Raw genomic sequence first — 25,978 nt, 5'->3', positions numbered from 1 at the left:
TTTAGCCCTGAGGTTCTCGAGTAGAACATACAGAGAGAAACAATGTCTTCCCTCAGAAAAAGACAGGGTAGTACAGTATTGCCTTGTCTGAACTGTCTTGCACAAAGTGTATCAATCAAAGCACATGTTGTGTTAACATATGAAATAGCCATCTCCCAAAACAAACTTCAAAGAAACTAGATTATTTTTGCATGTACTTATTAAGGTCTTGCATACTCTAATGGTGGTGAAGGGTGCTTATGCATTCATTTCATACCTTAATGGGTCATTTTCGGTCACACTTTGTTTGGATAGTCTGGGTTTTCTATCTGTAGACGCTCTAACTCTGGTCATACTATCAACAAACTATCTGTTGATAAGCAACTGCTTGCTAAGGTTACAATTAGGGTTAGAATAAGGGTTTGGGTAAGGGTTATGGTTAGGGCTAGGGAAGAGATACGTTTAGGGTTAGGATAAGGATTAAGGTTAGGGTTAGTTGAAATGTTACTGATAGTCTATAGAGCATCTACAGATGGATTATCCAAATAAAGTGTTGCCCATTTCTTTCAATGAATGTTGCATGAGGATAACTGAATGAGCTCACTGCCAACTGGTGCACACAGTTTTCGGCTGGCCTATTTTTTAGGTAAAAGGTCGTATTATTTTCTCTGGCTGACCCTCGAAGGGTGGATAATGTCTTTCGCTTATTCAAAGACCTGCTGGCATTTTCGAAGGATGCCCTCGCAAGCCCTGTGCGGTTTCCTCCCAGTGGGTCGCTATGTTGTTTTATGAGCACATCATTGAGAATTGTGTTACTATGTTTTTCATGGCCTGGCTCCAATGACAACGGTGAGAGCCTGGTCCAGTGAAAACACAGCAAGCCCAGAGACAAGAGGGGCCGTCGTCGACAGGCTGTGAATCAGCTGCGTCCGACTGCCGCCCACAACCCTCAGATCCTACCCATGATCCTCAGCGGCACAGTTCCGAACAGGAGGCAGCGACGCGTCCTTTAACTAAGCCCCCCTCGGATGTACTGCTCAGGAAGCAGTTGAATTTCTACATTTCCAATTCTGATGGCAATAACAGACTCCACTGCTTGGGCACCCGTCTGTCTATCTACCTGACATATAGTTTCCCCTTTTCCCTCCTCTTTCCCTCTCTCACAAGGCTGTAAAATACATCCCAAACACATCCATCCGTCTGCAAGTCCACTCATCATCAGATAAAACAAATTGCCATCAGATCAAGTGTGAAATCTCATAATACGCGCAGGGTACACCTTATCTGACTACTGTTTACTAAGGAACAGTCACATGGTCCATCACTCGCGGCAGCTGCACTATCACGAGATCCCAGGCTGGGAACGGGGAGAGAATCTGTGAGCAGCCTCTCTGTCTTCAGGCTGGGAGGTTGGTCCCAGCCCTCAGCAAGATGCATGACACATTAACAATGACACACACAGGGAGCTAGTGTTTACATGAGATAACCCTGTATAAGCCGGCAGGTGATTCATCTTGTCTATATGGTCTGTTAACACAAGGTTAAAAAAAGTTGCTAATTTATTCTGAAAAGTTGGGGAATGAATGGGACTTCATTTGCATGCTGGTAAAGTATATGGCTGATTTGGGAGTTAAAGGCTAAGTTAAACTGCTACACATTGATGAGACAAAAGGTACTATCAGAGTTTAGACGGAAAATGAAAATTACAAGGCTGATGTAACCATTTCAATTCGAGCCAGTACAGACAAACTGAAACCTCAATTTTCTGAAATTGACTGGAATTGGTATAGCTGACCTACCATCCAGTTTTTATAGCACATTTTTATATACAGTTTTTATAATTCATTAATATGAATGGACTGGGCCATTGGCATCACTCACCCAGTGGAGGGGGTCATGATACAGCCCCCGTGGTCCACTGTCATCCTGCAGCCACACCCCCGCTCTGGAGTGTCGTGGTTCATGCCAAAGTTGTGCCCCAGCTCATGTGCTAAAGTCACAGCCGCGCCCAAGGGATTATCCGAATGATCCTACAGAAAAAAACACATTCATATTCTGTCGAAAAAACGAAATGGAGAAAAAACACAAACAACACTTTGTTCTGTGAATCTTTCTGAAAACCACACCATTAGTAACTATTTTATAATGACTGCTTTGTGTCATGTCTAGCATGAATAGGTAAGTAGAAGCACAATATTTAGTTCCTTGAGCTCGGCGGATATTCATCGACTGTTTGGAAGATAATGGTTGTTGCATAGAGAAAACAGCTACAAGGTACAGTAATACATTAGTTCACTACACATCTACATATCTATCTTAGTCCGCTTGACTCTACAGGCTCACAGTGGTTCCATTAGGTGCCACTGATCCACATGTCATTAGACATTCTGCTCATGGAGGATGGGAGCTCATCGGAGGCTGTCTGCTGTTCCCTCACCAGCCCCAACCAACCCCAATCACACACTACTGCCGGTGGGGACAGATTCTGGGGAGCAATATAAACCTACTGCATTATGACATTTTAGTGCACCGATAAGCTAGACCACTGTCCTTCAGAAGGAGACAGGGCAGAGGAGGGGAGGAGGTTAAAGATAGCGAGAAGGACAGAGGGAGGGGGGGTGGGGGTGATAGAGAGCATTAGAGAGAAGGCAGAGTGAGGGGGAGGGAGGTGTAGAGAGATAGGGAGAAGGCAGCAGTGAGGGGACGGCGGTGTAGAGGAAAATAGGCGAGAAGGGCAGAAGTGAGGGGAGGGGGGGCCTGTAGAGAAATAGGGAGAAGGGCAGAGTGAGGCGGAGGGGTTGTAGAGAGATAGGAAAAGGCAGAGTTGAGGGGAGGGTGTAGAGAGATAGGGAGAAGGCAGAGTGGAGGGGAGGGGGTGTAGAGAGTAGGGAGAAGGCAGAGGGAGGGGAGGGGTAGAGAGATAAGGGGAGAAGGGCAGAGTGAGGAAACCCAGGAAAAATTGGACAAACGTATCAGACAGAGAAGGTAGAGATGAGTGTCAGAGCTTGAGAATGGAATGAGGACTGAAAAACAAAGAGTGCAAAGACACTGAGAGGACAAAGAGAAGAAAGTGAGGGAACACAAGAAGTGAAGGTAAGACCAGCTGGCTGAAGCTTGCCTGCACTGTTAAGTGCTGAGAGGTACAGCAGCACACACAATGCGGATATAAATTATAGAAGTCCCCTCCCCATGGAACTTACCCACTATGTGCCGTGTGTGTACTTTATTAAGTCCACACCAGGTGATACCACAGCCACTTAAGCCATTAAATTATGTATGACCACCACTGGAAACAACCACCACACACACACACACACACACACACCACACACAGCGACCCACACACACCACCACACAACACACACAACACCACACCACACACACACACACACACACACACACACACCAAGCTCTGAATTTAATAGGGGGAAACTGGAGACAGAAAGACTTGTCTCAGTCATATAATGTTTCCCCTACATGTATGTGGATGCTGTCATCCAACGTGACATAACAAGGCACAAAAAGTAGGCATATGAATCAGCCATAGGTCCCTATGTCTCTAGACAGCCCCACAACTAGTCTGATTTCAGGTGTTGTGTACAGAGGCCTTGATTATTGTCCATGAGAAACGCATTCCTTTTCCCTTTAAAAAGGAGGGCCCTGATTACGGAGCCGCATGGCGGGACCAGTTTCCTGGGGTTTTAGAGGAAGAACGCTATGTCTCTCACAGCCCTGTCATGTTTATGAGAGGTCTCATGGATGTCACTGAATGATGCGGATCATACTGCACGCATCATGGTTGAGTGCCCCCGTCACAAGCACTGTCATTGTAGAATCAATGAGAGTGAATTGACGTAGTCGAAGTCAGTCAGCCCTTCTAGGCTAGCTGCGATGGGGACAACACGATAGGGTTAGTTTGGTCATGAAAGGGTTTTACGGTCTTTCTGATATTGTTTCCAGACATGCAGGGGGATATTATATCTCTCAAAACAAGATCATTGTATTTTGTTTACATTTAACGACCAAACATTTGTTTAAAAACCCAGTGAAGTACAAACTGTGAAATTCAACCTACATGTGGAGTAAATAAAGAGGGTTGGAGTTAATTATAACATATGGTGGAATATGAAGAGGTTTGGCCCTAGAACTCCATACATGGTTCTGTAATCCTGCTCCAAGCCTTCGCCATGTGTGAGTAATCGGAAGAACAAACATCTGGAAATATCTAGCCAACCCTGGCCAGAAGAAAAACACATCTATTAAAGAGATTTTCTGGTACTTTTGTATACTTTTTGGCCAGTAGTTCTGAAAGTAGCGCTCACGAGCCAAAAGTTGTGTACTACATCATAAATGTGCAGATATATGCACCACATTATTGCTCTCTCTCTCTCGCTCTGCTGTGTGTACATCTTGCTAGCTATCACTCAAATGGAGAGGGGCTGAAGCTTTATTGGCTAGAACTCGAATTGCTAGAGGGCTGGCCCACGTGGGGAAAATGGTGATACAAAATGGTGTATCAGGTGATACAGTGCGGATGGAAACACAGCTCACTTTGCTCATTGAACTTAACTGTGTGGGTTGTGCGTGGTAGTGAGTAAAGGGCATTCTATTTTGACCTATAGTATGTCCTGGCACAAATAATGTATCACCCCTCATAAACATTTGAATGTGTCGTATTTAAGCTCTGTGACTTACCTCAAACCCACATCAGCCTACATTTATAACTGGACTGGTTGGTTCAATTATTTAAAATGACCTTGGATGGTGTGTGTGTGTGTGTGTGTGTGTGTGTGTGTGTGTGTGTGTGTGTGTGTGTGTGTGTGTGTGTGTGCGTGCGCGCGCGCGCACGCACGCGTGATTGCATCTGTGTGTACGTGGGTGTGAATATCCTGGTGTTTACATCATTTCCTCCGACCCTCCACCAAACAATGAACGGTGAACACATTTTCTTTACACGGTGCCTCTGGATAGCGATAAGCTGAGCTCTGAACAATATCAATGTGGTTGATAGCATCAGACTGAGATAGAGGAGGAACACTAAGGTTCAGCTTATACTCACCATGACGATGCCTCCAGACTGCTCCACTGTACACATGCTCATGATGGGGGCCATGCCAATGGTGGTACCCTGGAAGTACACCCCACTGGGGGGAAGGGGATCGAGGAGAGGTATAGATGGTAACTTCGGGGATTAAATACATACGAATAATCCAATCATAGCCTATTCGTATCCCAAATCACAAACAAGGGAATTGAACAGTATGGGAGGTAGAACTTGCGTGTGTCTCTTTGTTTGAGTGTGTGCTTCATGTGTGTGATTATGCGTTCATGTGTACTGTGGGATCTCCACCTGATGAGCTGAGCGTTGTCGTGTGATTTCGTAGGCAGTAGTTTGACTTTCCTCCAGTCTAGGAACTCATGCAGGGTGTTGAAGGGGTCCTGAGTGACAGGACACTTATCAGCGTCGCTCCACACCTCCAGGCCCACCAGGGCCACACGGATGTTCAGGACCCTATAGAACTGAGGAGGAGGAGAGGGCCAGTGAATAGAAGGATGCATATAAAAAATCCGTAAATCTGTCCAAAAATGTATTTTTGGACAGATTTACATAAAAATGTAGTATGGATGACTTGCTTGGGACCCTTATACGAGCGATCTATTGATAGCTGTAAAATATTATTTTAGATAGACTAAAATCAGTTGTGAGAGACTGACATTAATATATTAGCCTGATGTGGCATTAATCTTTACTGCCAGAGGTATTTCTATTTTAAACATAAGATGGATCTCTGCTGTGCATTGGGAGGTGGAGGTTTTACCTTGTCCACGTAATTGGCTATCTCTGCCAGTCTCTGCTTCACCCTCTCAACGTCCTTCCCCTGTTTCTGAAACTGAACACACAACCACCAGGTTAACATTATTAGACGTTAGGAAGCAAAGAAGGACAAGAATAGCGGATGAGTGCATAAGATAATGCCCATAATACACAGTCCTGAAAACTGGGTTCAATATCATTTGAACAAGTGTGACTGTAAGACATCTCCACGTCGGACATTTACCTCCATTTCTTCCCACACAAACGGACTGATTGTTTTGGTACACCAACTTTTCCAACATGACTATTGCTATGATCATCATTATTATTTTATCATATAATCATTATTATATTATTCTTTATGTTAGCTTCATAAGAACACAAATTCTCCAGAGTCTGCTTATCATATAATTTACTGCCAACCTGTTCTACTCACCACCTTCTTTGTGAACTGGGTTCCTCAAAAGGCACGCCGGTGATGTCCAGGGCTTTATTTGTGGACTGGGTTCCTCAGAGGGCATGCCGGTGATGTCCAGGGCTTTATTTGTGAACTGGGTTCCTCAGAGGGCATGCCGGTGATGTCCAGGGCTTTATTTGTGGAACTGGTTTCCTCAGAGGGCATGCGGTGATGTCCAGGGCTTTATTTGTGAACTGGGTTCCTCAAGGGCATGCCAACCGGTGATGTCCAGGGCTTTATTTGTGAACTGGGTTCCTCACGAGGGCACGCCGGTGATGTCCAGGCGCTTTATTTGTGAAAACTGGGTTCCTCAGAGGGCATGCCGTGATGTCCAGGCGTTATTTATGAACTGGGTTCCTCAGAGGGCACGCCGGTGATGTCTAGGGCTTTATTTGGAACTGGGTTCCTCAGAGGGCATGCCGGTGATGTCCAGGGCTTTATTTGTGAACTGGGTTCCTCAGAGGGCATGCACCGGTGATGTCCATGGCTTTATTTGGTTTCTCTTGTTTAAGGGGAATCTCCCATTTAAGGAGTGTTTTGAAAGTTTATCGTAAACGCTAATGTGTGTGCTAATTATACCTTAGAGTTATGTGTTAGCCATTGTAATGTTAACTGTGCAATATTATTGCCATTCAAGTGTACATGGCAAGCAGATCTTCTGCTTGTCCAGGTAACATGCTGTTACTAAAACTCTGCCAAATACTCAGATATGTGAGTAATGGGCATTTTTGTGTTTGAGGTGTTCGGCCTTAGGCCCCAAGTCAAGGCTATTTTGCTATTTTTGGCACGAGTAAGTTAATTTATATTTTTTTCAACAAAGTATTCTTGGAAAATATTTGTTCTCAGTTTTCCTCATCATGTATATTTTCTCCTTTACACAAGCTAATACAGTATAATGGTAATTCTATGCAGTAATGGCCCATAAGTTCCAGATACCCTGTATCTTCAACCTGTCTGAGAGAGAAGGTATAACACGTCGGACAGGTTGTCAAGCTGCGATCAATCTGGATCTGGGCTGATCTCACAGTGGGAAAGAAACAATTGGCAAGTCAACGGGGAGCATGTGCACTGGCAGAAATAGCATGTAAGAGGCGTTGGATACAATCAATGTTGAGACAGACTCTCCTTTTTCATCCCACTGTGCATCCACCTGCTTGAGTGTCCTAAGTGTAAGCCTACTTAGCCGAACCATCCAACCTGCCACTTATAGAGCTGAAGAAGGAAATGGGTTCTCTCCTCCTCTCTTCAAGTTCAGGTCAACAGCATCAGCTAGGGGCAGCCAAGGGAAATCCCAGTGCGAGCCTTTCTCTCCTTCTTCTGCATCCACACCATTTCCTGTTTCCTGTCTAGTCCACTGGGGAATCATTCAGCACTTCCTGTGGGATACGGCTGTCACCGACGACCACACTGGTTGTAGCAGCACACTGACCTAATTCTGCCGTTACCAAGGTGGATTTGTTCTTGCGTTCTTAGTCTCGCCTATTTTCTGCAGCAAAGTCTGTGTGGCTTACATCATCATGCCCATCTCTAGCGATTGTGAATGGGCAAACCACATAGGCATGGTAATGATGAGGGCTGATGATAGGACTTTTATACATGCATTATAGATACATTACCTCTCTGTTGTCTGCAACGATGACCAGCTCTACATATTTGGTAGTCTTCTGAGCGTGCCTCTTGTTCTGTGATGCGGAGAGAGGGCGAGAGAGAGGGGGGGGACATGGGATTCTAAATTGAACCACTCTTCTCAAGATCCTGCATGGTCTTTTTTGAGCGCTCACAACGCACACAGTGGGTTCTTTATGTTAAAGCTACTTCAAAAATATTGCTTATTAATCTTTCAAAAGGCTCCTGTCACGGCATCACCTTTGATTTCAACTTCGCATTAACCGCCTACACACCAGTGGCGAAAGTTTCACAAAAAAAGACTATTATTCTTCTGCTGAGTCACACAGACAACAGACACTTTTCTATGAAATATCTTGTTCACCTGTGTTTTTTATTGAGAGATTTTAAAGCATTAGCATTGAAAGCTGCTGATTCACTGTGTCAGTGAGTGTCTTGGTTATTGTTTCTGAGGGAAAAGGGAGGACCAGGATTAAGGGTGGATGCAGGTACTGTGGTAGTGGCAGATGGACCTGTATATCTGGTACAAGGAGACTGGTGTGGTGAGCAGAGCTCACGCTCCTGCCCTGGGCCTGATATAGGACTCTGGAGCCAGGGTGAGAGGGAGAGAGTAAAGCCAAGGTTGGAGCTCTACCATGGTTCATGTGCTGGTCTGAGCTCCAATCCAGGTACAAACCCAATCCAGTTTAAGCCCTGGTTCCTGATCCATCCAGTCACAGCCACAGCCACAGCCACAACGAAAGTATGGTAAAAATAAGTTTCATCCTACCTCTAATGCAATAGCTATAAAGGCACGCATTATTTTACAAATGAACATTTAACATCTCCCTAAGGTATCTACCCCAAAATAATATCAGCCTGTTTCAAATGGTGTCATGTATTACATCAGAGAAATTAAGAAGTGTTCCTACGAATCTTGTAAGTCGGCAGATAAATTGATTCCCCCCTTCATGAAAGATGGCCTCCTCTTCACTCTGTTATCAAACCCAGAACCCTGTGTACAGCTGGTTTCAGAAAGCTATCTGGACGACAACGTCACACGTCCCTTAGCCCACGCTCCAGACCATCTATAACATCAATCCATTATCAAGCTCTGCCTTTTCAACACTTCTATATCTAATGATTCTTCCGGGGAGCTTCATCACGAACAGTGTTGTTAATGGAATCCTACAATATTGCTAAAGTGGTATTTGATGGAGGTTATCTGAATGGTCGGATGAAAAACTCAGATGTTGCTGTAGTTGATGACGAGCCTTACCCTGGTGCTGAATGTTCTGAAAGGGCTTCTCAGATGGTTGTCAGGGATAACAGAGGACATGTTGAAGCCATGACCACAGGTTCCTGGGGACAGGTTGAGGTTTTCCCCTCGGTAGATGATGTGTTTATTATTGTCCTGGTACAACGATGGTTCAAGGATGAAGGTCTTATTTTCAAGTGAGATGAAACCCCTGGAAGAGAAGGGAAGACAAGGTACGGTAATGCTGTTCAACAGATCTGGCATTATGCATTGACAGTGTTGACCGGGCAGTATGTGACCTGATTCTATAATACAAAATGATCATGAGCTACGTGGAAAACAAGTCAATGATTAAGGTATTTCTCTATGATAAGGATCTGGTTCTTTAATCTGGTGTTAGCAAATAAAACCCAAAAGTCTGGCATGAATCACATATCAGGGCTAGTTTCAGGAGGGTAAATACATTGCAGATGGTGTGTTTTAAAACCCAAATCATTTCTCAATTCCACATATTTACTTTCCTGGCTGTGAGCAGTGCGGGTGGGTCAATTTACTGGACCTTTTACACAAATACTTCAAAAAAACATCTTACTGGTTTTGATTGAATATGGTATAACCCACAATGTTCCATGGTTCCTTGAGCTGTGTAAAGGTTGTGGGCTCTGCCCCAGTCACTCCCTAGCCACACACATAGCCACTTCCTAGGGTGTGTTCAGCTCGCTTCAACATTTTCTACGTTGTGTGACAGTTTGTATTGAACGACACATTTCCTCAAAACGGTGTGCACCGTTCTTCAACAGCCTTTGAGGTAGATTTGCTCCTGTTTGGTGGCTGTGGCGAGTTGTGGCCGAATCAATATGGGTGTGACCATCTGAAATCTCAAAACTCATGCAGCAAACTATATTTATAGTAACTGCCCTAAGGGCCACAATAATCACAACTTTTTCAACTGGTCGTTCAGTACAGTACCGTTTCCGTTGAGTTTAACATTGCACACCGTTCTGTCGTACTGAACGTAACCCTGGTTTGAGTGTGTCAGGAAGGGGGAAGCCATCTTGATTATTGACTGCATTTGTGGGCAGAAATGTTTGTAACTAGGAAACTGTTTATAGTTGAAAGGCTATTTCTAAGGCTTACTGATATATTTGTTTGTTTTCTCTCTCTGTACTACCTTTCCTTTGGATTAACACACAGCCTAACAACTCAACTGGAAAAATCTATCTTTATTTCCTTTCTTGCGGCTGGATTATTTAGATTTGAGCTTTTTTGGGGGGACTGAACTAATGGCTCTTAGTGCAATAACTCAGTCAATGTAAATGGACCCACTGACCTACAATAGATTCAACTCCCCGAAATGTGTTCTTAGGCCAACCAAAACTCTGAAACAATTTGTTTTGGCATCAAAGCCAAGCCACATATTGCTCGTCAAACATCTGTCTGCCTCAAGGATTTTGTCATGAGGTACAAGATTAAAAAAAGAAAGCATTACCAGTAAAACTCCATTGGGGTGGAGTCTTCAGCTACAGCATTAGTTCTAGTTCAGGTGTATTACCGCTAAATGTTCCTAGTCATTAGCTTTTATTGTGTTGTTAAAAGGATAATGGCATATTAAACGTTTTCTCGTCACATAATGCATCTGTAGTTTTGGGGTAATTAAACAGGAGATGAGCGTACATCAGCAGGCTTTCTGTTGCTGTTTTCACTCAGTCAGGCAGGCAGCTTTATTACTTCCAGGTGGCCATTAGGCACAGACACATGCCCAGAGGAGAGGACAGACACGTAGGCCATCATTGTAAATAAGAATTTGTTCTTAACTGACTTGCTTAGTTAAATAAAGGTTAAATAAAAAATGTTATAAAAATAGTCACTGGGTGGCCCAGACCAAGTCCATTTTCTCTGTCTAGGGACCTCTTATATCTTCTGGTGGACTCTTCTATACTCTTGGGTAAGTGGACACTCATACCTGATTGTTGACAGAGCTTTAAGGGCCAGTTACACAGCATGTCTGACTGAGGCTGCTGGGATCTTATAGAGTGAAGTGTTACTTACCGGAGGCCAGAGCAGGTGCTGAGAGTGACGTCAGAGTTAGCGTGGCCTTCCACTTTTCCATGGTAGTAGCAGTTCTTCTAAAAAACACCATCATGGCACTCAAATCAGATTTGAACTGTGTCAGGACGTTCTTCACTATGCTATAGTATAGGGTAAATCCATTTGAATTCAAACACTTTTTGACAGCAACCATTTTGATTTGAATGAAACGTTTGTCATTTCCAATTTGAAATTTGACTTGATTTGCCCATATGAAAATGTCCATTCATTATAATCCACTTAATAATTCACATTTCCTTTCGCAGCAGGATCATTTTCCTGCTGTAGCAAACTGGCTCAAATTAAAATCCTACATCTGTATTGAAATCTTAGAACTATGGATAATAGGGGGCGCTAGTGAGCAAGACATGGAGTAGGTCATGTTTTTCCGAGCTCCTGCTGAAATTGCATTTATTTAATACTTTTTCAAAACTTTGACCCAAAAAGAACTAGAAAACACAGCCATTGAATGACTTGCTTTACTTTGTTCAACTTTTATTTGTGTTTTAATGTGTAAATGCCGCATAACCTGTGAAAGTTTAAGTTTCATCGGAGTCACTGACAAAAGAGAAAACACTAGGCCCAAGACGAGGAGCTCGTGTGCTTCAACAAATCGATTTGAAGGCCGAGATTCTTGCTTCTTTACCTATACTCAAGTCGGAACTCAAAGAGGCGCTCAGTGAGGACTTTCATTTTATTAAGTCGATATTACAAGCAGTCAAGAATGAACTCACAAAGCATACAGCAATGGTTCGTACTGAACTGGATACAGTTAAGAAAACTGTCTTCGACATGTAACAAGGCTTGTCAACATGCTCAGACGACACGACTACGCTACAAAATCGATAAGAAGCTCGAAACTGATGTGGCTAGCCTTAAGGAACAATTCATACATCTACAAGGTTATATGCGAAGATCCAATTTCAGGATCATGGGGGTAGCTGAGGACCCGGGCTCAAGTTCTACTTCATCGGTCTCAAAGTTATTGAAGGAAGCCCTCACATTGGATAAATACATCCTTGTAGACTGCTCACACCGGGGCTCTCAAGCAAGAAAGCCTGGCGGAAAACCTTGAGTCATTGTGGCTAAACTACACTACTACCAGGATTGTATTGATGTTCTTCGGTGTGCCAGAGAATTTGGCCCACTTCGATGCAACGGAGCACCCATCTCTATCTTCTCAGACTATGCCCCCAGCGTTGCTTGTGACCGTGCCGCTTCAACAATGTCAAGAGTCTGCTCTGTGGACGGACCAACGTTCGGTATGGTGTAGCTTTTCCCTTTTCCTGCCCGGCTCCGTATAACATACAACGGCACAGAGAAAGAGTTCCAAGACTCCATAAGGCGATGGCCTTTGTAAAGACAAATATTCTACCAAGGTCGGACGAAGCAAATGACTGAATGTTTACCTATTTGGCGATTAGGGTAATGGACGAATGTTTCTACCACTTCAGACTCAGTCTCTCTTTTGTAGATACTGTATAGCGTTGCCAGTGGTATCAGTTGATATTGTTATTATTAGGTAACGTCAGTGCCTTAGTTCTGGTGAGTCAAATGTCCTTTTGTTTTAACGTTTTATTTTATTACCATGAAGCTGCTCATGTCTATTTGCTGTAAGATGTAATTTATAAAATGTTTTATACTTTCTTTTAATACAGCCTAGTTTTGGGTTGTAAATAAGTAATTCTTATTTATTATGCGCAACTTCTTCTAAATCCTTCATTATTTCAGCAGGGCTCTCTTCTCGATAGGTTTAGTATTCCCCACTACAAGCACATCATGTGTGGATATCTTTGCGTGTGGATTAGCGATTACCTTGTTCTATTAGTTGACCAAGGTGACCAGGGTGGGTTTTCTTTTTTATACCAGACTTCAGAGTATTGTTTGTTTATGTTTTTTAATTCTTCTTCAAATGTTGGGTTTTTCTTTGCTATTTTTGGAGAGAAAAAAATTATGGATCAGTTGTTATTGTAATCTGGCATCTATCCTTTTCCCACCTGACTTTACATGGCTAAGCCTAATATCATGAGAGGGACATCTGGTTGCTCGGTCACTTTTGCTAACTGGAATGTTAAATCTTTAAATCACCCAGTGAAATGTAAAAGGTTTCTTTCTCATTTAAATCACCTTAAAGTAGATATCGCCTTTCTTCAGGAGACACATCTCCGCACTTTCGAACACTCTCGTTTAAAACTAGAGGAGCAGCCATTTTTTATTAGTAAAAATATACCATTCGCAATGTCAAGTGCAGAGGCAGACTCAGCAGGCCGTTTCATTATAGCAGTAGGAAGACTGTATATCACACCTGTTATCTTGGCTAACATTTATGCACCAAATTGGGATAACAGTTCATTCTTCACAAATGTATTTTCCTGATGACCAAATATGGACACACACCACCTAATACTAGGTGGTGATATGAATTGTGTACTGTAGCCCAATCTGGATCATAGCTCTCCTAAGGTATCATCTTCATCAAAGACAGTATCTACAATTCAGCTATTTCTTAAGACTTATGGCATATTTGATGTGTTGTGTTTCCACAATCCCACAGCTAGGAAGTAATCTTTTTCTCACCAATTCATAAGACATTCTCACGTATAGACTACTTTTTCCTAGACAATAGATTTCTACCACTTATCACGAGTGTGATTACCAAGCTTTAATCATTTCGGATCATTCTCCGCTCACTATGAAACTACTTATACCAAATAGACAACCTAATTATTGCCCTTGGCGGCTTAAATCACTACTGCTATCAGAAGAAACCTTTGTTGCTTTTATAACATCTCAAATGTAACTATTTCTCGAGCTTAAAACCTTTTCTCAATAGGGGGTGATGTTTACACTTTGTAAAAACTTCCCCTAGATGTCAGTAAGCGGTGAGCATTTGAATGGAGTGGATTGCATCATCTGGGGCACTATAAATCCTCTTGGAACGGAAGGTCCGACCTTTTCAACGGGGGGCCTGACGCAGGAGGGACATCGCCATGGCGTCCTGAAAAGCTTTCGTTTGAGAAGTTCTATATCTCCGGCTCTGATTTAATTTGATTTTTGTCTTAAAAACTTCATAAGGTAGTTAATTTAAACCGACTTATAGCAGTTTATACCAGTTTATTGCGATTTTCTGGAATTTATTTGTCACGCGCTATCGCGTGTTGGACACCTCTCCGGCACATGGCTAGTGTTAGCTGCTAATTCTACAGGACAAGAGGACATCTTTCAACCAAAAGACGATTGTTCTGGACAAAGGACACCTTGCCCAAGATTCTGATGGAAGCTCATCAAAAAGTAAGAAGTCTTTATGCTGTTAATTCGTATTTATGTTGAAAAAAGTTACACAATAATTCCGCCATTCATTTCGGCACGGTCTCGCTGTAACGCACGCTGTATGCCGTAGTAACAGTAATTTTAAAAATCTAACACAGCGGTTGCATTAAGAACTAATGTATCTTTCATTTGCTGTCCAACCTGTATTTTTTAGTCAAGTTTACGATTAGTTATCGATTAGATTAGGTGCCTCTCCAAGATGGCGCCGGCCAGATTGCTTGATGTTTGGCTACAATTCACATTGTATAACCACGATTTGTGCCGCTAAATATGCACATTTTCGAACAAACCCTATATGCATTGTGTAATATGATGTTACAGGACTGTCATCTGATGAAGTATATGAAGGTTAGTCAAAAATTATATATCTTTAGCTGGTTTGTTAGGATCGCTAACCTTTGCTGCTGGTAAATGGCTTGTGTTTCTGGCTATTGTGGTAAGCTAATATAATGCTATATTGTGTTTTCGCTGTAAAACACTTAAACAATCTGAAATATTGGCTGGATTCACAAGATGTTGGTCTTTCATTTGCTGTATGCTGTGTATTTTTCAGAAATGTTTTATGATGAGTACAGTGATCCCTCGCCACTTCGCGGTTCACTTATCGCGGATTCGCTATTTCGCGGATTTTCATAATGCATTTTTTTTTTTTTTTTGGTGCATTGTGCTCTGCATTCTGATTCGCTAAAAACTCATTCCCGCTTCTTGTATCAAAACATGCTACGAATTGTGCTATCATTTTGTCATCTCGTGCAGTTATGTGTACGTACATAAAACAGCTTGGCAAATTTACATTAAGTTGGCCAAATTATCTTGTAATTTCGAACATCTCCTAAACCCATAATGTCGACGAAACGGCCTACACGTGAGTCACTGTATTTGTATACATGTAATAGTTGCTAATTGTAAAAAAAAAAAAAGTTTTCTATTTCGCGGATTTCACTTATCGCGGGTCATTTTCGGAACGTAACCCCCGCGATAAACGAGGGATTACTGTATTTAGGTATTTGACGTTGGTCTCTGTAATTATTCTGGCTGCTTCGGCGCTATTTCAGATTGCAGCTGCAATGTAGAACTGTGATTTATACCTGAAATATGCAAATGTTTCTAACAAAACATATGCTATACAATAAATATGTTATCAGACTGTCATCTGATGAATTTGTTTCTTGGTTAGTGACTATTTATATCTTTATCTGGTCGAATTTGGTATAGCTACCTATGCAGTAAAAAAATGGTGGGAAAAAAAAGTTGTGTCTTTTGCTATCGTGGTTAGCTAATAGAAATACATATTGTGTCTTCCCTGTAAAACATTTTAAAAATCAGAAATGATGGCTGGATTCACAAGATGTGTATCTTTCATCTGGTGTCTTGGACTTGTGATTTCATGATATTTAGATGCTAGTATTTACTTGTGGCGCTATGCTAGGCTATGCTAGTCAGCTTTTTTACTGATGAGGGTGCTCCCGGATCCGGGATTGTGTGCAACTAGAAGTTAATCAAACCCCTGGACTGTCGCCTACAGCAGTAAGGGAATCAATGAAGGCTTATCTAAGGGGGCAAATTATTTCGTACAGTGCAAGATTAAGGAAGTGCAACATTCCACACCTATGGGAACTTACAAATAAAATCTTGGATTTGAATATGGCATATTCCCACTCTTTACTAAAACAATGTTTGACACTTCAGAGTTTGATTTTATTTCAACTCGACAAGCTCAAAATCTAATTAGTAAATCTCGATACAAAAATGATGAACATGGAGAGAAATCAGGGAAAATTCAACCACACCAGCTGCATCAGAGAACCGCAAATCAAACCATAGCTGAGATAACTGACGAGCTGGGTAACACATGTATTGATCATTTAGAGGTCAATTCATGCTTTCATAACTGTAGAAGAGATTGTGTTGCCAATTAAATCTATGCAGTGTGGTAAATCCCCTGGACCTGACGGATTTCCAAATTTGAGTAATCATTCTCCTCAAACTCTTTACCCTCAACAATTTCACTTATTCTGAAAAAGGAAAAAAAACACTGAGTGTGGTTCATATATGTCACGACTCCCACCGAAGGTGGCTCCCCTGCCTGTTCGGGCGGCGCTCGGCGGTCGTCGTCGCCGGTCTACTAGCCGCCACCGATCCCTTTTTCCTTTTCTGTTTGTTTGGTCTTATTGGTTGCACCTGTCTCTTATTTTCTTTCTTGATTTATGTCTATTTAAGCMTGTTAGGCCCRCCTATGTTTGTGCSGGATTGTTTTCTGTTAGTCAGGGTGTGCGTGTTTGTGTTCCTGTCCGTTTGTGCCCTGTGTTGGGTCGGACTATTTTTCTGTCTATTTTTCGCCTATGGTTTTGGGCGTTCGTTTGGGAATCCAAATAAATAAATTTTCCCCAGTATCCTCTGCTCTCTGCAATTGACTCTGCACCCACCACTCCAGGCGATTGTGACAACATAGGCCAAGTTCTTTACTGAATCGTAATGTAAAGATACTTTGTAAGATGATTGCCTGCCATTTTGAGTCAGAGTTTCCCTCCATTATCTCTACAGATCAAACTGGTTTCATTAAAAATTGTCATTCTTTTTTCAACATCAGAAGTCTTTATAATATGCTTTTTATTCCCTCTTCATCTGACACTCCAGAGATATTGTTATCAATTTGGTGGAGTGGGATTATCTATTTTATACTCTCAAACAATTTGGAAGTATTATTAACGAACAATACATTCTCTCCATTATTATACCGCCGTTTCATATCTAGTCTGGAAATGGGATCTCCTCACTAAACATGTACATTGATACAGATTTTGCATCTTTTGAACAGTTAGTACAAAAGTTCAATATTCCTAGATCCCCTTTCTTTAGACACAAAACTACGGAATTGCAAGTATCTTCATACTCTAGTCACGTCCCATAATTTATTATTTATTTTATTTCACCTTTATTTAACAAGTTAGGCCAGTTGAGAACAAGTTCTCATTTACAACTGCGACCTGGCCAAGATAAATCAAAGCAGTGCGACAAAAACAACAACACAGAGTTACACATGGGATAAACGAGTCAATAACACAATAGAAAATCTGTATACAGTGTGTGCAAATTAAGTAAGGAGGTAAGGCAATAAATAGGCCAATAGTGGCGAAGTAATTACAATTTAGCAATTAACACTGGAGTGATAGATGTGCAGAAGAGGATGTGCAAGTATAAATACTGGTATAAATGCTGGTGTTCAAAAGAGCAGAAAAAAAACGTAAAAACAAATATGGGATGAGGTAGGTAGTTGGTCTGCAGCGATCGGTAAGCTGCTCTGACAGCAGATTCTTGAAGTTAGTGAGGGAGATATATGTCTCCAACTTCAGGGATTTTTGCAATTCATTCCAGTCATTGGCAGCAGAGAACTGGAAGGAAAGGCGGCCAAAGAGGGTGTTGGCTTTGGGGATGACCAGTGAAATATACCTGCTGGAGCGCGTGCTACGGGTGGGTGTTGCTATGGTGACCAGTGAGCTGAGATAAGGCAGAGATTTACCAAGCAAAGACTTATAGATGACCTGGAGCCAGTGGGTTTGGCGACGAATATGTAGCGAGGACCAGCCAACGAGAGCACACAGGTCGCAATGGTGGGTAGTATATTGGGCTTTGGTGACAAAACGAATGGCACTGTGATAGACTGCATCCAATTTGCTGAATAGAGTGTTGGAGGCTATTTTGTAAATGACATCGCCCGAAGTCAAGGATCGGCAGGATAGTCAGTTTTACGAGGGTATGTTTGGCAGCATGAGTGAAGGAGGCTTTGCTGCGAAATAGGAAACCGATTCTAGATTTAACTTTGGATTGGAGATGCTTAATGTGAGTCTGGAAGGAGAGTTTACAGTCTAGCCAGACACCTAGGTATTTATAGTTGTCCACGTATTCTAAGTCAGAACCGTCCAGAGTAGTGATGCTAGGCGGGTGGGCGGGTGAGGGCAGCGATCGGTTGAAGAGCATGCTTTTAGTTTTACTAGCGTTTAAGAGCAGTTGGAGGCCATGGAAGGAGTGTTGTATGGCATTGAAGCTCGTTTGGATGTTTATTAACATAGTATCCAAAGAAGGGCCAGATGTATACAGAATGGTGTCGTCTGCATAGAGGTGGATCAAAGAATCACCTGCAGCAAGAGCAACATCATTGATGTATACAGAGAAAAGAGTCGGCTCAAGAATTGAACCCTGTGGCACACCCATAGAGACTGATAGAGGTCCGGACAACAGGCCCTCCGATTTGACACACTGAACTCTATCTGAGAAGTAGTTAGTGAACCAGGCAAGGCAGTCATTAGAGAAACTAAGGCTGTTGAGTCTGCTGATAAGAATACAGTGATTGACAGAGTCAAAAGCCTTGGCCAGGTCGATGAAGACGGCTGCACAGCACTGTTAATTATCGATGGTAGTTATGATATTATTTAGGACCTTGAGCAAGGCTGAGGTGCACCCGTGACCAGCTCGGAAACCGGATTGCATAGCGGAGAAGGTACGGTGGGATTCGAGATGGTCGATGATCTGTTTGTTCACTTGGCTTTTGAAGAAAGGCAGGGCAGGATGGATATAGGTCTGTAACAGTTTGGGTCTAGAGTGTCTCCCCCTTTGAAGAGGGGGATGATCGCGGCAGCTTTCCAATCTTTAGGAATCTCAGACGATACGAAAGACTGGTACAGACTAGTAATAGGGGTTGCGACAATGGCGGCGGATAGTTTTAGGAAGAGAGGGTCCAGATTCAAAATCCAGATCCAGATTCTGCAGCTCTTTCAGGACATCAGCTGTCTGGTTTTGGGTGAAGGAGAAGCGGGTTGGGGGGGGCTTGGGCCAGTAGCTGCGGGGGATGCAGAGCTGTTGGCCGGGGTTGGGATAGCCAGGTGGAAAGCGTGGCCAGCCGTAGAGAACTGCTTATTGAAATTCTCGATTATCGTGGATTTATCGGTGGTGACAGTGTTTCCTAGCCTCAGTGCAGTGGGCAGCTGGGAGGAGGTGCTCTACAGTGTCCCAAAACCTTTTGGAGTTAGTGCTGCAGGATGCAAATTTCTGTTTGAAAAAGCTAGCCTTTGCTTTCCAAACTGACTGTTTATATTGGTTCCTGACTTCCCTAAAAAGTTGCATATCGCAGGGACTATTCGAAGCTAGTGCAGTGCGCCACATGATGTTTTTGTGCTGGTCAAGGGCAGTCAAGTCTGGAATGAACCAAGGGCTATATCTGTTCATAGCTAAAAAAGAAAAATTGAAAGGGGCATGCTAATTTAAGATGATGAGGAAGGCACTTTTGAAGAACAACCAGGCATCCTCTACTGACGGGATGAGGTCAATATCCTTCTAGGATACCCGGGCCAGGTCGATTAGAAAGGCCTGCTCGCAGAAGTGTTTTAGGGAGCGTTTGACAGTGATAATTGGTGGTCATTTGACTGCCGACCCATAACGGACTCAGGCAATGAGGCAGTGATCGCTGAGATCCTGGTTGAAAACAGCAGAGGTGTATTTAGAGGGCAAGTTGGTCAGGATGATATCTATGAGGGTGCCCATGTTTACGGATTTGGGGTTGTACCTGGTAGGTTCCTTGATAATTTGTGTGAGATTGAGGGCATAATGCCCACCTACCTCCCTTCTAGATTATATTTTTAGTGAACCCTTACATAAACTCGCACAATCTGGATTCCCTGAACTCTCTTAAGAACCAATGGAAAGAGGATTTAGGTGAACAACTTTCAGACGAAACTTGGCAGAGTATCCTTCATAGAATACATTCTTCATCTATATGTCTAAGACATGATGTAATTCAATTTAAAATAGTTAATCGGCTGCATTGGTCAAAGGCAAAATTATCCAAGATTAGAACAGAAATAGATCCCACTTGTGACTGATGTAAGCAGGCTCCTGCTACAATACTTTAATAAACATGTTTTGGACATGCCCAACATTTGAGACATTTTCTAAGATATTTTCTAAGATATTTGGAGTGGCACAATGGGAGGTCCCTCTGAACAATTACATTGAGTGGCACCACAGGAGGCCCCTCTAAACAGTTCTATGGGCAACATGCTGATATTTACCACTCTTCTAGCTAGACGTCTTCTACTATTTAAGTGGAAGGATCGGTTTCCTCCTACTTTTAACCACTGGATAAAGGAAGTTAAGCAACATCTCAAGCTAGAAAAAACACGTGGAGCTGCAATTAAATGTTATAATATCTGGCAACCTTTCCTGTACTTTGTAGAAGACATGGACCCAGCTAATTTGACCACTCCATAAACCAACCCAAATTAGAAATGGTATCATTATTTTATATATTTTTTAACTTTTTGTTTTATAATATCTGTGTATTTATTTTACTATTTGATTATATTACTCATTGTATATCATGCCTGCTTTAAATCTGGTTTTGGGGTGGGACTCTGTTAGAGCATGGGGGGGTTTGGGTGGGTTTGATTTGGAGGGGATCCGTGTGTGTAACTGCCCTCTGTCTGTTATCTGTATCTGTTATCTGTAGAATCATAAAAAATGGCAAATATATATTTTTTAAATAAATATATATAGATAATAGAATAGACATGACCACTGAAGTTAACATTCACCGGTGTGTGAACCGGCGGCCATCTTTGTGGTAATAATTCAAAGTTAAAATGTCAATTCAATTTAAATGTCAATGGTGTACCAGCTAAATTGCAGTGGTCTGACGGGATAGGTCCATTCTATGAATTATATTTATATGATTGAAATGACACCCACCCTATATTCAAGAGCATGTTGTCTCAACTGATGGCAGGCACAACACAAAAACCTCAGATGATGTAAAATAGGGTGAAAGCTAAATCTGAGTTTACACGTTTTTTGAGTTTTTTGACGTTAAAGGTAAGAAAATTTAAAAAGAAAATCCCCCAAAGAAACGTTGAAATGATAAAATAGTTTGACTAACCTGTTTGGAAGCTTTTAAATTATATTAAACTCAACCGTTTATCTTTTCCAGTGATGAAGACATGGATGTCTCATGGAATGGTAGGGTATGCAAAATGGGTCAACATTGAGCACCTTTATCTCCTGAATGTTTTGTCATTTAGGTGCAAAATGTCACTTTCTGACCACTTCTTCCATGGGCAAACATGTATGGAATGTTTAAATCAAAAGGGATGCTGTCAAAAAGGGATTGATTTCAAATGGATTTACCGTATACTTATCTTTTGTTTCACCCATGCTCAACCATGGAAAGGAGAAGTGGAAAGGAAGCCATCTAAGTGTACAGAGACATAATGTAGCTACTGTCTGTCTGAGACAGTATGATGAGGAGGAACTGTCTGGTTTGGAGTGAAAACAAACCTCTGTATTATGGCTGACAGGCTTCTTTCAAGTCTACACTAATCCCTCCAAGACCAACTGATTTGCTAGCCAAAAGTCTGTTTGAAAAATACAGAATGTCAATACTGAACTGTGAGGAAATACTTGAGGCTGGCATTTTCCATAGCCAGTTCATACTTTTACACAATCACTTCAGCTGTGCTGACTTGACTCCAAAAGAGACTCCCTTACTCCTCTGAAAGGAAAGGAATGAGACTCTTTATGTGAAACTATTTGAAAAAGCATTGCTATGAATATATAATATACATTGCTGAGTCACCAGCTAGGCTTAATGGCCTTCACTTCACTTCCATTACATTAAACATGAACGGTGCCATAGACATATATTGGGAAACGCTAGGTTTAGCATTTACCTTAGCTTCTTCATCTTTCTTTAGGACACTGTGATTCATTTTTTGAGTGTGTACCAATTTACGGTTTTATAATGTCCATAAATACTTTCAGTTGTGTTTTGGATAGTGACCTTTTTAAATGAAAATAGTAGCCAAATACAAGGTAATCTACTTTCAAAATAAGTGTTTTTTGACAGTTGGATTTTCTTAGGTCAAACATCTGAAAAGTCTAAAAAGGGTATGATGTCATGGCATTTAAAGCATACTCAATTTGAGAAATGTCACATAATATAAAACTTAACATTTTTGCATACCCATTCAACCTACTATTTAGAATGCAACAATGGGTATTCGTACAGTTTAGCTTTGGGGAAATTATATTGTCAATCAGTGCCAAATCACAAAGCATTTCCCTTTCCAACTGCCAAGCACCTGTCAAACTGTCCTCACCTCTGCTCAATTAAGTCATATTTTCAATCTCACTCCAACTGTGAAGCGGGAACAAGCCTGCTAACTAAGCGAAAGGCTTTTGAAAATCACTAATGAGGCTTGGTTGGCTTGGTTATCCCAGAATGCTTCAACACGTTGTACCTGAAGGCTGGCCTAGAAAAGCTGCTGTGCTGTCCTTTTGTCAAACCTTCAACAGTTGAGCTAATTACTTTCAGGAAGAGTAGCAAAAGTTCAGTTGACCAAGATGTGAGACCTGGCAATAGCATCTGCATACTTACAGTAGCTAACTACTGTAAATCAAACTGTAAGCTAACGAAGCCAAATGGCCTTGACAGCCATTGAAATGTAGCATGTTCTGGTCCTGGAGGACTTAGAAGCACGGTGCTTTGTGCAATAATGTAAATATATTCATACCTGGCTCCCCTTAAGGTACCTAACACCGTATCAATTCACCAATTGTTAGGTCTACATGTAAATATGGCTGTATGTCAATAACTGTACAGATATTCCCCACTGAAAACTAAGTTAGTCATTCTCCATTTACTGGATGATAACATTTGATATTTTGGATGCCAACGCCATGTCTATAATTCAAATATGTGTCCTCAACATTACCGGAGGGCCATTTGAATCATCCGTTTACATGACATCTTTAAAGGTCCATCCTTTAAAGTCAGCAGCACACAATGTTCAGTCAAACATGAATGTCAGAAACACTCGACCTCCAGCCTACCGTAAAGTTGTGAGCACCAGTGATTGCACTGCCATCGTCCAGATAATGTGTCTCAGTGTAATGGCTTGCAAACAGGCCCCTAAAAGAGGAAGGAACAGAAAAGGAAAGAGACATCACAAGCAGGTATATTTTCAGCTCCACATAAAAAACACAATCCCTTACAGAGGACTAGAGAGAAGTAGGACACACTCTGGTTAATGGCCTTATACAGTATTTTGAGTGAGGCGTGAGCTGTTAGGGATTAGGTGTAGGTAAAATATACAGCATTGGGAAGCTAGAGGAGCGGGGGCAGGGTTTGGGTGTGACCTTGAATGACATACTGTACACTCATACGCTGAAGAATCGCTGATGAGTTAATTATATTATTTTAGTGTGTGTGTGTATGTTTCACACTGCAGGCGATGAGCATATGGACATGGTGAGTCCCACCCCAAGCGTTGGCTGAGGAGCTGCAGGAACACCCATCTCTACAGCTGCATAATCAAAGTGACATCAGAGCGGATGGTCACTGGAACATGTTTGGGAGTGTGTAGGTGTGTGTGTGGGTGTCTGTGTGTAGAGAAAGAAAGAGAGAGCAAGAGTTAATCCATGAGTGCAGTAGGTGTAGTTGGGTCTGTAGGTAGCCGAGTGCCGTCCTCCAAAACTGTGACTCAAATACTATATAGAGTATTTATTTCTAAGTAGTATGTTTTGTGGTGCTATACTTAAGTCTGTTAGAAAGGATTTGTGGCTTGGCAAGCAGAACAGGAACATCTGTCCATTCGGCTCAGGAACCAATGGATGTTAATGAGCGAGAGCCCCTAGGTGCTTCATTGAGTGTTTGCATATTTTACGTGTTTCCTTGCTAGTATGTGAGATGAAGGAAACAGAGTCTGAGTTCAGGGATATTCAGAGGAACAAGATGTACTGGATTACTCTATCGGAATATAGAAACTACAGTAAGGAAAAGAGGAGTGAGCTGAGTTGACATATCACAGACACTGACCAGATCAAATCAAATACATTTTTATTTGTCACATATTTCATAAACTTCATTGTGCTCCTGAGTGGTGCAGTGGTTTAACGCACTGCATCCCAGTGCAGGAGACATCACTGCAGTCCCTGGTTTGAATCGAGGCTGCATCACATCTGGCTGTGATTGGGAGTCCCGTAGGGTGGCACACAATTGGCCCAGCATCGTCTGGGTTTGGCCGGGGTAGGCCGTCATTGTAAATACGAATTTGTTTTTAACTGACTCACCTAAAAAAATACAAATAAACAACAGGTGTCGACTAACAGTGAAATGCTTACTTGCGGATCCTTTTCCAACAATGTAGAGTTAAAGATAAAAAATAGAATAAAAAATAAATATTGACATGAGGAATAAATACACTGTAAATAACAATGAGTAAAAATAACATGGCTATATACAGGCAGTACCAGTACTGAGTTGATGTGACATGCAGGGGTACAAGGTAATTGAGGTAGAAGGCCAGCATCCCAGAGTCGCCTCTTCACTGTTGACGTTGAGACTGGTGTTTGGCGGGTACTACTTAATGAAGCTCCCAGTTGAGGACTTGTGAGGCGTCTGTTTCTCAGACTAGACACTCTAATGTACTTGTCCTCTTGCTCAGTTGTGCACCGGGGCCTCCCACTCCTCTTTCTATTCTGGTTAGGGACAGTTTGCACTGATCTGTGAAGGGAGTAGTACACAGCGTTGTACGAGATCTTCAGTTTCTTGGCAATTTCTCGCATGGAATAGCCTTCATTTCTCAGAACAAGAATAGACTGACGAGTTTCAGGAGAAGGTTCTTTGCTCCTGGCCATTTTGAGCCTGTAATCAAACCCACAAATGCTGATGCTCCAGATACTCAACCAGTCTAAAGAAGGCCAGTTTTATTGCTTCTTTAATCAGAACAACAGTTTTCAGCTGTGCTAACATAATTGCAAAAGGGTTTTCTAATGCTCAATTAGCCTTTTAAAATTATAAACGTGGATTAGCTAACACAACATACCATTGGAACACAGGAGTGATGGTTGCTGATAATGGGACTCTGTACGCCTATGAAAATATTCCATACAAAAATCTGCCATTTCCTGCTACAATAGTCATATCTGTACACTATATTTCTGATCAGTTTGATGTTATTTTAATGGACAAAAAATATGCTTTTCTTTCAAAAACAAGGACATTTTTAAGTGACCCCAAACCTTTGAATGGTAGTGTAGGTACGGGTAAAGTGATTAGGCAACAGGATAGATAAGACAGTAGCAGCAGCGTATGTGTGAAAGTGTGAGTGAGTGTGTGTTGCGTCAGTATGCATGAGTGTGCGGATTATGTGTGTGGGCATATGTAGTGTATGTGTGTGTCAGTGTGAGTGGTGTGTCAGTGTGAGTGTGTGGGTAGAGTCTGTGCAAGAGAATTAGTGCAAACGCAGGTAGTCCGGGTAGCCATATGATTAACTATTTAGCAGTAGTATGTTTGGGGTAGAAGCTGTTCAGGGTCCTGTTGGTTCCAGACTTGGTGCACTGGCACCGCTTGCCATGCAGTAGCAGAGAGAACAGTCTTGTGTGGATTGGGTGGCAG

The 25,978-nt window shown here is 42.1% G+C and overlaps 1 protein-coding gene across 1 annotated transcript in view; it reads right to left on the bottom strand.

Annotated features, from left to right (window-relative positions):
* LOC111952061 (disintegrin and metalloproteinase domain-containing protein 12) overlaps positions 1-25,978 on the bottom strand; it is a 144,005-nt gene that overhangs the window by 32,445 nt on the left and 85,582 nt on the right. Inside the window, 8 exon segments of the mRNA XM_023970514.2 lie at positions 1,861-2,009; positions 5,039-5,123; positions 5,330-5,499; positions 5,799-5,870; positions 7,868-7,933; positions 9,136-9,325; positions 11,164-11,240; positions 23,413-23,491. Of these exon segments, the coding sequence (XP_023826282.1) occupies positions 1,861-2,009; positions 5,039-5,123; positions 5,330-5,499; positions 5,799-5,870; positions 7,868-7,933; positions 9,136-9,325; positions 11,164-11,240; positions 23,413-23,491 (888 nt within the window).

Source organism: Salvelinus sp. IW2-2015, linkage group LG25, assembly GCF_002910315.2.
Source record: "Salvelinus sp. IW2-2015 linkage group LG25, ASM291031v2, whole genome shotgun sequence".
Taxonomy (NCBI): Eukaryota; Metazoa; Chordata; class Actinopteri; order Salmoniformes; family Salmonidae; genus Salvelinus; species Salvelinus sp. IW2-2015.
This window is presented reverse-complemented; position numbering and strand designations above follow the sequence as displayed.